Source organism: Saccostrea cucullata, unplaced genomic scaffold, assembly GCF_032062105.1.
Source record: "Saccostrea cucullata isolate Sc308-1 unplaced genomic scaffold, CSIRO_AGI_Scuc_v1 ctg6278, whole genome shotgun sequence".
Taxonomy (NCBI): Eukaryota; Metazoa; Mollusca; class Bivalvia; order Ostreida; family Ostreidae; genus Saccostrea; species Saccostrea cuccullata.
This window is the reverse complement of record NW_026928725.1, coordinates 20,913-33,694: the sequence shown is the minus strand read 5'-3', so window position 1 is coordinate 33,694 and position 12,782 is coordinate 20,913. Positions and strand designations below refer to the sequence as shown.

At 32.3% G+C, this 12,782-nt stretch overlaps 1 protein-coding gene across 2 annotated transcripts; it reads left to right on the top strand.

Moving 5' to 3' along the window:
• The first annotated feature begins 8,247 nt into the window (after positions 1–8,247).
• LOC134278550 (uncharacterized) lies at positions 8,248–10,256 on the top strand. Of its 2 annotated transcripts, none has more exons than XM_062760856.1 (2): positions 8,248–8,349; positions 8,954–10,256. In XM_062760856.1, exon 2 carries the CDS (start codon positions 9,004–9,006, stop codon positions 9,700–9,702), a length of 699 nt encoding a protein of 232 aa, XP_062616840.1. In that variant the 5' UTR covers positions 8,248–8,349; positions 8,954–9,003; the 3' UTR covers positions 9,703–10,256. The 2 variants fall into 2 exon arrangements, with proteins under 2 accessions (XP_062616840.1, XP_062616841.1); XM_062760857.1 differs by lacking the exon at positions 8,248–8,349 and adding an exon at positions 8,452–8,515.
• The last annotated feature ends 2,526 nt before the right edge of the window (positions 10,257–12,782 follow it).

Here is a 12,782-nt window from a genome sequence, read left to right as displayed (position 1 = left end):
TCAAAGCTTATAAATAGTTCTTCCATCACATAAATGAACAATAGAAGTTTATAAATGTTTTATTTTTCTGTCATTGAAATAGTTAATTACAAATTTGCAACAAAATTTTCCAATGTCAAACATGCAGCTCATATTGCTCTAAAAAAATAAGAACACCAGCCAATTTAACAATTTCCTGTTCATTTAAAATAAAAACAAAGCCATGATGAAAAGGGGAAAAACACATTTAACCAGCAGATAGAAAATATTGAATGCTTTTATTGCATTTTTACTTATTGTGAAATTAAAGGACAGCTGCGCCTGTGAATGTCTGGTAAAATTTCGGGAAAGGAACAACACTGACCTAGCCATTTGACCCATTGCAAGTGCCAAAAACATATATCTCAGACAGAATGGTCAGCCATTGCAGCCAGTCTAATCAGGTTTACAGAATTTGTACACAGTGGGTTTATTCAAATGCATCACTTTAGCTCTTAATTTATTATTTCTTCCACTAAATAACATATGTATATCATTTTTAACATATGCAAAGTACTTCAAAAAATACTTACCACAGCAGACAATACTGAGTATAACTTCAGTCCACTTTCTAATGTCCCCACACAAAGGCTCTCCACTGAATATGAAATTATTCATTTAAACTGATTAGAGTGGATTTTAAATTGCTGACAAGTATAGCTGTAATTCTGAAGAATATAATCCTGAGTTGAGGTTTCCTAAGTATGTGTCATTGTGTGTGTGGGTTTAAACTTATTTATGCAGACCTACCTACCCAAGATCAGGATTCAGGAAGAAATTTTATTAATAGTATTTTTGAAGCAAACAGTATTAATGATATGGATCAAAACAGGTTAAAATTATGCTATGTTCAAATCCCTATATAATCAACAATACAAATAAAACGTAAAAAAAAAAAAAAATCATGATCATCTTGGGTGAATTGATATTGAAATATATCCTAAGGGAGACAATTCACATAATTGTTTTGAACATCTTTTATGTTAAGAAAAGTGCACAAATACTTTTATATTTCATTTCTGAATACATATATTGATACTTCAATAGAATATCTGTGTTTAATGATAAACAAACCACAGCACTGAGCAGAGAACGATATGTAACCTGAGTACATCACGGATTATGCATTAATCTGGGTTTTTTTTTAATGTTTCTTAAACACTATAATGATTGGTTTGTAATTAAAACCAACACTTGTAGAGGATTGTTTAAAAATAGATCAATTTAATTTCGATTGGAGATTTGAGGACCAATCACTCATGTCAATATTTTCCTGTCTTTTGTTTACAAAAAAAAAATCACACCTATTTCTTGACTTACCTTATTTGAAGAACTCGAGCTATTCAACTTGAAGCACAATTAATCAACTTTAATCGTAGAGTTGTGAATATATAAACTTAAATCTAACTATAAAATTTAAACTACTCACAATAATTTGAATGAACATGAACTGATCCGTCCCGCCGAAAATAAACAATGTCATGGTTAAAATCACGCTTGAGAAAAATTATCCAATTTGCGTTTCTTAAAACGTTCCTTTGACTAGTGGCGATAAGTGGCAATGTGTAAAACTAGAACACTGCAGTAATACCATTTTTAGCTTACCTGAACCAAAGGTTCTGAATTCATCGGCGTTATCTTTAGTGTCTGCATAAGCTTTTCGCTTTTTTTCTTCAGCTAAACTTGCCAAAAGGCATCATTGTGTGAACTAGTGGATTCAAATTTGTTAACAAAGATATATTGCGGGTTCCAGTTAATGCTTAACCAAGCATCCTTGTTTTGCTCTTCATTAAGATATTAACAGTAGTGAAGGAGAAACTTCAAGAGTACTGTGCAACAATATATTCAAGATGTGGTAAATCAGATGTGGATGCTTAAAAATTCCAAGGAACTTTTGGACAATTTGAAATCACAAGATTTTACCAAAATCAACAGCTTAATTAAGAACTTACGACTCTTCAACTTTATACACAACCATTCCCCATGATAAATTAAAGTCCAGACAGCTGATTTTTCAATAAAAATGGAACTCGCAAATTTACTTACCTTTTCAATGGTCAATTGCAGAATTATTTTGTTAAAAAACATTCTGATGGAAAATGTACACACACACATAAAAAAAAATGCTTGAGTTTCTGATTGACAATTTCTATGTGGGTTTTGGAGACCAGGTATTCCAACAATCTATTGGAACTCCCATGGATACCAAATGCGTCCCGTTATAAGCATACCTATTTTTGTATTCATATGAAGAAGAATTTTGGAAAATCTTATATTAAGTAAAAATTTAGGAAGAAAAAAACTTGCCGTGGCCTTCATCTCGACACTTATGTATAGATATATCGACGACGTATTGTCAATTAACAATGGTAATTTCCATTCTTATGTCGATACGTTATATCCCGGTAAGCTTGAGATAAAAGGTAACACAGAGTCTGAAACATCTGTTTCATATTGGATATTTTACTTAAAAATGACATTCTTGGCAATCTACGAAAGCCGGATAGGCTCATTTCTGAAAAGATAAAAAAAATATTTAACTCGTTATAACGAGTTAGTTATCTCGTTATAACGAGTTAGTTATCTCGTTATAACGAGTTAGTATCTCGTTATAACGAGTTAATTATCTCGTTATAACGAATTAGTTATCTCGTTATAACGAGTTAGTTTTCTCGGTATAACGAGTTAGTTTTCTCGTTATAACGAGTTAATTATCTCGTTATAACGAGTTAATTATCTCGTTATAACGAGTTAATTATATCGTTATAACGAGTTAGTTACCTCGTTATGACGAGTTAGTTTTCTCGTTATAACGACTTAATTATCTCGTTATAATGAGTTAGTTATCTCGTTATATTATATAACTTTGTGAAATCCGATAATCTGATTGGTCAATACGAAGTACTTATTTTTTAATAACGACCGATGAAAGCGAATAATGACTCGCACGAGCTGCCTCGTTTTCACTTTCGCTTAAGACAAACATGGAAGTTCGCAAGTTGTAGGTAAGAAAAATTTAAAAGACATAGCGAAGAACTCTGAGGCTGATAATACAAAACAATTGCAAGGATATCTGTCAACATTTTTCGGGAATACTTAGCACATACCATTTCATGGTTGAGTTAGACTTTTCCACTCGGCGGGCAGAGTTTTGACGCTGTTTACGCGATTACGGAGACTAAAGAAAATAAAGACAAGCATACCATGTAAGATTGTATCTTATCTTAGAAGACATAGGTATTTATATTTTGTGAGTGTATTTCCTCTGAAAGTGTAAACGAGTGCGATTCTCAATCTGGGGGAGGGGGTATTCTGTGTTATTCGGAGATAGGTATATTGCGTTATTATTATGCTATGGGTTAAAATTTATTACCGAAACAATTTCCTCTGAATGATATTCAATGAATTCTGAAACATTTACATTCAACTTATTTATGGTTAATACTATCTCTGTAAACATAAGGAAGATATACATTGTGCTAAAAATTTTGGGAAATTATTATTTATATAATATAATAAATATGGACTCAATGCACGGTCAATATGCATTTATAATGACCCAGGAAGACAGATATTGACCTCAGATACATGAAGTATATCGACCTCGGGCTAGCGCCCTCGGTTGATATACTACATGTATCTTCGGTCAATATCTGTCATCCTGGGTCATTATAAATGCATATTGACCTACATTGAGTCCATATTTGTATAATAACGAGTTAATAAGTTGCCCTTTATTTCCAAATTTAATAGCAGTATAGGAATTTAAAATGGCTGTAGTTTTAATGCCATTGAAGTTTACTTGATAATTATTAGTCGTTCTGAACTTCAAAATTGAAAAAATGTTGCCAATTTAATTCGCTTAATCCTTAACTATCTTTCTGTCAATAATCATAATTTGATAAGTATAGCAATCTTTATTCGAACACATTTACACATTTATATGTGAACGTCTCCAAGGACACATTATCAAAAAAAAAATGTTGCCAAATGTACTTTTTGCTTCAAAGTTTGGCAATTTATGTATGACAACTTTCTCCGATAAAAACACACCTTTTTTTTTTTTTTTTTTTTTTTTTTTAACATGTTTTGGATGTCTTATTAGCTTTCATAATCAATGTTTTAGTACCTAGATTAATACATTATAATAGCAAGCTATCGCTGGCTTTAATGCAACATATATTATATACACTCACAGTGTGATATATATTATTTTGAGAGTCAGAAATGTTTTGAAGAAGGGGGATATGGAGACATCAGCAGTTAGGTCATGGGCGTAAAATTCGGCGGCTACTGCCCATACATAACATAACATCACGAGGCAGTCATCAGTTTCCGTATACATGTATATATTTGTCTTCGGTCTTTTAAATAAACAATACAAATCAACTGCATCTTTTATACATAAACAAACTACATTCACAGGCACAATCCCTCGAAAGACAAAATAAAGTTTGGAGTTTTTCAATAAATCTTTGCCATACACACTTTAAACAAACTTGATCGACTCGTTTTATATGCTGTACGTACTTCCTATCACTTAGATATGTCAACTTTAGACCAGTTTTTATCTCGTTATAACGAGAAAACTAACTCGTTATAATGACATAATTAACTCGTTATAACGAAATAATTAACTCGTTATAACGAGATAACTAATTCGTTATAACGAGATAACTAACTCGTTATAACGAGATAATTAACTCGTTATAACGAAATAATTATCTCGTTATAACGAGATACTAACTCGTTATAACGAGACAACTAACTCGTTATTACGATATAACTAACTCGTTATTACGAAATACTAACTCGTTATAACGAGATAAAAAAAAAATTATCTTCTCAGAAATGAGCCTATCCGGCTTTATAGCAATCGAACAACCAAGCTCTATGATAAACGTGATGGATTTAACTTTACAATTGTCAACTTTCCTTACTTATGCAGCAATATACCTTCATCACCTGCATAAGCGGAGTTGATTCAGTTGATTCGATACGCAAGAACATGCTGTACGTACGAACAATTTCTAAAACGAGGTAAATTATTGACAAACAAGTTGATGAAACAAGAATTTGAGCAGTCTCGTTTAAAGTCATTATTTCGGAAGTTCTATGGTCGATGGTCATCAATGACATTGTCAGCAAATACAATTTATCATGGAGTCAAATGCTGACTGACGTTTTTCATATTATAATTGTTAGTCGGGCCATTATTCATACACTGAATTGACGACGGACTTTTCCGTTATCTCCCGCTTATGACAAGGAACGCACGGCGGGTGTTACTGGTCAGTAGGGGATGCTCACTCCCCCATGACACCTGATCACACCTCTGATGTTTTTGAGGTCCGTGTTTTCTCTGCTCCTATTTTGTATTAATAATTTTATGGACTTTTGATCTTGAATACTGTTCGTTATCTTCATAAGTTTCATCGATGAACCACAATCTCTTTCAATGGGAGATAATTATGAATTAGTGCACGTGGAAACTTTTTGGCATTTTCTAAAAATCAAATGTGAAAGCTTTATTTTATAGTGTAGATTCAAATATAGGACAGGGGGCCACAACAGGGCATCTAAATTACAGTCACAGTATACAAAAATATGTATAGGAAAGAAACATCTAAACAGAGGGAGGGTTAGGGTGCTTAGCACCCTTCCCTTAATTTTTTGCAAAGCAAACCACAGGCACCTGAAGTATGGATAATATCCCCCCCCCCCTTTTTTGTTAATGAAAAAATGTAAGAGTGTATAATTTCTCAAAAATATAAAATTTCCCCGTCAAACACATCTATATGTCGTTATATGCAAGCAGATTGTACTTTTTCTCACGTTTAAAGAATGACCCTATTCGGTATATAATAAAAATACACGTGTATTTTTATTATATACCGAATAGGGTCATTCTTCAGGTGCCTGCGAGCAAACCACAATTTACGTAATGAGGCTTGGGCTTAGCCCATAAACTTTTTTTTGTTGATTTAGCCCTCTTTCATCTTGCTTCAATACTGACGCTTATTATAAGCATCGTGAGGTAGTATAGATTCAAGATTGTTCAAATCATGATCCCCGGGGTATGGTGGGCCACAGCAGATTCTGAGGATCAAAGTTATGCATAGGAATTATATACCGGTAACGAAAGGAATTCGAAATATCTTCTCATGATCTCATGGCAACACTGAAAGAAAAACCTAGTGAATTTAACTAGTGTGCCTCGTAAACCGTTGGTCGTGATTAGTAAACTTTCAGTTTACTGGTTAAGATAGTGAGTTGTGGAGCGGGGTTCGTATAGATACTTAGGTACCTAGTGAAAGTTACTTATATCAATTCTAAATTTACTAATCTTATCTAGTAAATATACCAATATCTGGTAAAACTACTTTTAAGGTAGTGATTGTATGGACAGTAAATTTACTAGTTTTCTTCGTGACTTTAACTAGTTATTTTTTTACAGTGAAGCAAAAGTCAGGATATTATAGTAGAAGCTTTAAGCATCCAGGGCTAGGTACTGTAGTTTTGTTCAAAACATGACACACACCCCTCCCTGCCAGAGAAATACATGGGGAAAATCCTAAAAATCATTAAACGTTATGATTATACATTTGTTCATACAAATACCCGGTATGTTGAAGCAACTTCAGTTAGCGTCGAATCAAGCTTGTTCAAATCTTGCACAAAAATCTGTGCTGTGTGTGTATGTTGCCGGGGATCACTTATGAATGTTGAACTGATTTCTGTTGTTCAAAGAAGGCAGCGTCCTCAAATGAGCGATGTGGGAAATGGACATTTTTACGCCATGGAAAGCACAAATGACATCACAGGCACCTGAAGTATGGATAATACCCCCCCCCCCTTGTATTTTTATTATATACCGAATAGGGTCATTCTTTAAACGTGAGAAAAAGTACAATCTGCTTGCATATAATGACATATAAACGTGTTTGACGGGGAAATTTTATATTTTTGAGAAATTATACACTCTTACATTTTTTTTTCATTAACAAAAAAGGGGGGATACTATCCATACTTCAGGTGCCTGTGATGACATGACTATCAGTTTGCTACATTCAAATTAAACTAACAGGAGACCATGGACAGCATTGCTCACATTTGTCAGAATTATACTGCAGTTTCTTTAGAAGATTTTTGAAGAAAGATGTTCACATAAGTTAAGATCACCAATAAGGGACAAAACGACTTTATCTTAGTAAGAGGATCTTAGATCGATTGATGATTTAAATTGTCTTCAATACGTGCACGCTCTAAGCGGTCGATTTCATCTTAGTAGATAAACGCTTGTGTATTAACTGACCTGTTTTTATATTCGTATAAAGCAGAATTTATTATTTTTTTTTTCAATGTATACGGAAAAGAAGAAAGCACTGGTCTGCTTGGTCTTCACTGGACTACCTGTTATCTGAACATCTTTTCCAAGATAGTTCTCAGGACAATCAGTTTTTAAACAAAGGAAGACTACTGACAGATAAGTTGATGTTACAGGGTTTAAAAAAAACCCGTTTAACGACAGCATTTCTTAAATTCATTGGTCGTAAGAGTGACTCTGTTTGCAAATATACTCTATCATTGACTGTATTTTTGCTTATATGATTCAATTGTTTTAAAGCTTTTGTTTTTATACGAAATTTGAAAATTGATGTATCTGGTGTATAATCTGCAACTTGAAAATCTTATTAAATATATGAATTATTTGTAGTTTAAACGTTCAAGTCAAACGGCTAGATGGGTAAGTCAACTTAACACAGCTGGACAAATTTAATTTACAAGCTGTACATTCAGACAGGAAAATTTTGATCCATATTGAAATACCTTAATTGTCAAAACTAAGACAAAGGTTTAATGTATTTGTAAATATAAATCTACTAGATTGCTGATCTCAACAGTACAGTTACGATAACATGTATCATTTCACATTATTAATGAACACCTTTCAGTTTAAAGGGTTTTGTAAATTGCAAATATATTTAAATGTTTTAATATTTCAGTGGATCGGAAGAAACTGCTCTGATTTTTGGTGAAAAAGAATAAAAAATTGATTTAATTTTAAATTCTTCAGAATCAGAAAATATGATAAAAATGAATCGAAAATTAGAAAAAAATAAAATATAAACAATATATAAAAAAAACAATGAAATAAAATAAAATGTTGCTGTAGAACTTTCATAACTTTTTGATTATGACCGCAATCGTGTAATAGCTAGTTTTACCCAATTCCTATCAACGAAACCGAAAGTAGGAATGTCGGCTATTTGTCGCTTTTTCCAGTAAATCCACGCACCTGGGGCGTTCTCAAGATAAATTAACGCCAAAGTAAGAATATTTTATTTGTTTTAATCTTTTTCGTGAAATATAACATGTGAATAAGTCAGTTTCTGATCTAATACATATACCTCTTATCGACTCAAATTACGCATCGACTTTTTCCCTACATTCATGGAAGCAGCTACTAGTAAAACAAGACGGAATGTAAAAGGAGGTTCGTTTTATTTTTGTAGCAGCACTGATATATAAAATTGTTTTGCATGTGATCAAACTGACCAACTTTTCACTCCATTTATATTAATTTTTCGATTTTAAAAGGTATGACGACGTCGACTTGTTCCTCAGTTTTTGCCTTTCATTAGCTGAAAAAATCCTATGAATGAGTGAACTATTGTCTGATTGACCAATTTTTCGCTTGTCCTTGCATTAAAAGCTTAGAGCACTCACTATAAGTCAGCATTTCTACGAAGTGTTCAATTCTCTAGTCTATCAAAAACTTGTAAATTGTTTGGGTCTTGGATATCGGCCTGGGTAGCTCAGTCAGTAGAGCACCTGACGTGATGCAGGAGTCCCGGGTTTGATACCCGGTCTGGCCAGAGATTTTCTCTTTCCGGTTCCACTTGTTTTTATTGTAGACTCTGTTTCATTGTAGATAATATATGCATGGAATGACCAAGAATTAAGTTGCCAATTTTTTCAAAAATGTACATTCAATTGACTTTGACTGACCCGGTCACAAAACAAAAAGAGGAGGGCTGTATCCTTATCTCACGCACTCATAATACTGAGAAAGGGATTACGGAACAAGAAGTCAAGATCACAGACCCAGGATGCCTCTGTATCATGAGAATCATGGTTAAAAGTCCATTTGAAATCGACAAGCAGCGCTACCCAAAGATTGGAAAATTTTTTCGAGATAGTGACAGAAAGATGAAAATAATTAATCGATTACAAAAAGTTCTAAAACGATTGTTTTTTAAAATGTGTTTACAAGCCATGATGATTGTTAAAATGAATGAATACACAATGGTCAAACTTTACGAGGAAATCTGCTTCAGCGACATACGAGTGTTTGCCCTTCTGATTCTGAGGATGTCTACCTGGCGCGAAATAATCGTTGATATCAATGGCACCAAAACAACCAATTTACGCGAGATCCTTCAGGTCTACGCATGTCCCGAGGAGAATTCAGCCAATATCTGTGACGAGACATTCCTGATGCAAATGTCCCTCTGCAATTACATCCAGGACCGGTGTGGAGATAAGTCAGAGATCGGACACAAGGCTGACAAGTTGCTAGAACTCGTTAAAGACACCCTCACCAACAATGGCCACCAGCGCAAGAGGATGGAGCTCATCTATGGACGACAGGGAGAAAGCACTATAGTATTCTGTTCATAATGATGCAGGGCTTTCAACAAAGGGCAGCAAGGGGTGATTTATCAATGTTTCAGAGATTGAAATTCATTCTTAAAATTTCATAATTGGTAAAGAAAACCATCATAAACAATTATAAAACAGCTTCTTCAATAGATAAATTCACCTCCAAATTTTTGAAAGCCCTGATGCTGCAAAATGACCAAAAAATAAAAAGAAAGAAAGAAAAGAAAGAGAACCTTCTGAAGTAAAAATTTAATATAAGTCATTTCCTGACAATCAAATTTTTGGAATTTAGCTTGTTGATTAGCTAAGTTGTCTATTTTGAATTCTTACCAAAACATAATCCTATGTATAGAATACTTCCATTTATATTATCCCAGTGATCTATATCTTTTCCATGAAATTGTCATTACATTCATTCGTATTCAAATACAAGGTGTACTGGCACAACAATCTTCCAGCCAATGGACAGCAAACTGCTACACTATTTCTATATATTTGTTATACTCTTTATTCTTGTTGCACTTTGTATTTAGTTGAAGGCTGGTACTCTTTTATTTTTATGTAAGCATGTAAATGGGTTTGCTGTAAAATATGTTTTACTGCATTTTGTCAAAATTTATACTTTTGGTTTAAAAACCCAGATTAATTTTGTATTCTTAGAGTGGAACAGGTTGTGCAATCAGTGCCCTTTTAATTAAAAAGATTTTTATGTCACACTTTTGAGCAAATTGGCCAACACAGAAGTATTAGCTATAAATACATGTATTATATTTATAAAAAAGTAACTTATCCAGCAATTTTATTTGTATATGGTGTCCCATGGAGATTAAACATAAGTTTGAAGTTTGCATAAAAACACAGTCATCAGTTTGTCATAAAAACAAAAAGTCCTAAATGTGTGTTATGGACAACAGTTGTGATACATGTACATTTACCGTATGCATGCGTTCACATTAATCAAATTATCATATGATACCTTTCATTGTTGTGCAATTATCTATCTTTGACATCCAATACAATGGTCATTTTACCTTTTATGCTTTTGAAAAGTGGTACATAAAATGTACAAAATATTTTTTTAAAATATCATTTTAGCAATTTCGAAAAGTAGTACTGTAAATCACGTTTTATTCGCGAGAACTTAATTTTCGCGTAATTACGCGAGACAATGAGCTCGCGAAAATTTCATTCTCGCGTTTAAAAGTATTCCTTACGATTATATAGAGGAAAAACATTAATTCGTGAAAATTATGTCTCGCTAATAAAGAGTCAATGACTATCTCGCGAAAATAAGAAGTCGCGAAAATTTAGTGATCTACAGTATATAAAATATACTAAAAGTTTTTTTTAAACAGTCCAATTACTGTGAACAATTTTGGTTAAACCAGAATTCTTGTTTGATATATTTAAGTTCCAGAATAATGGAATATTTTGAACATCAATTTTACCAACTAGCAATTAAGTCCAAGAACGGTTGCATTATATATTTCTATATTTTTTGAAGTATCCTAGATTTTAGTTGAATGCAAAACATAATTCAGGATCATTTGAAGTTTTGTTTTAAGTGTTAAGAGTGTAATTTTCGTTTTGATTTTTTAGATTTTAATTTGGTTATTACCATTTTCATTATTTTTTGGTATAATTAATGTTTGTTGTTCCAATGTTGAAAACTGATTTTTTTACTCATGCAAGCATGACATTGTCTTTCTTGGTATTGATGTTTACATTCATCAATGCATGCATGTAATTTTATCATTATCTTAAACGCATAAAAAGACCAAATCAAAACTCATGATTATACATGTGTTATACATCTAATACAGTCAGTACACTCCATATTGAATATCAAAAACATACTCCAAATACTTCACAAATACATGTATTCTATTTAAAATACTAATGAATAAGTCCCATATTTATTCTACCATTGCACATATTCCATTACTAAACTTGTAACTCTGATTAGTAAATCCTTCATTCCAATGCCTTGCATATATTGAATGAAAATTAATACTTTTCAAATAAATACATGTAAGCATACTTGAAAAATTAAGAGTTTTTTCCTGTATTATTATAAGGATCTCAATATTGTATCACAAGTCACATTTGAAATTTTTGGGTCTCCTTATTTTAATTATCATCAGTAGCTGTGGCTAATATTAAATCAATTTAGATCTAAAATTAGAAACAGGGATAAAAGGCCATACAGGGGGAAAGCAATAACAAAAGTTCCAAACTATAGACAGTGTAAATAATGTATAACTATATATATCAAAATTTATACAAGAATGCCTTATAACAGCTATAAAATAGAAATGTAAATGTGATGTTATAATGAGAAGGAAAACTGACCCGAGAGAACAAAATAACTATGGTTTTATGTAAATTTAAATTATCATAGGCTCCTAAGTAGGTTATAGCCACATAAAAACAACAGTAAAAAGACAAGTTTTCATAAATATATGATAATTAAGAGGGTTACAGTGAAGCTTCATTTATTCAGATACTCGTTTCAAATCAAATCACCCAGGTACCGGTAAATAAATACATGTATTGATAAAAATGTTATTGGTGTTCCCTACAGATTTTGTCCATAAGGTGAAAAGTCCAGCTTATTTGTATCTGGATTAACAAGGCTCCACTGTAGTTATCTGACTTTGTGCCATAAAATAGAACAATAATCAAATCAATACACCATGAGAATGTGCCATAAATTATAAAAGCAAATATAGTCATTGGTAATTCATAAACATGAACATTGTTTGTCATTTGAAAATTTCATACAGTTTAATGCAAAAACAAAACTTTCTCAAACTGTTTTTTTTGTAGAGAATGTTTTATAATTACATGTTCATGTACCAGTATAAAGTATTACCGATAATTGAAATATCAGAATATACATAAGGCTCAGAAACTAAATAATGCACGCACACATATGACTTCACAAAAAATACAATATGCATGTATTCCGTTTCTATGCATGAGAATTTTTGCTTTTTAGAATTAAAAAAAAAATTGTTATTAAAATATATGAAAAGATGAAGCTGTGAATTGTTTTGGATATAAAGTGCCTTTAAAATCCAGAAATATTTTGGAAA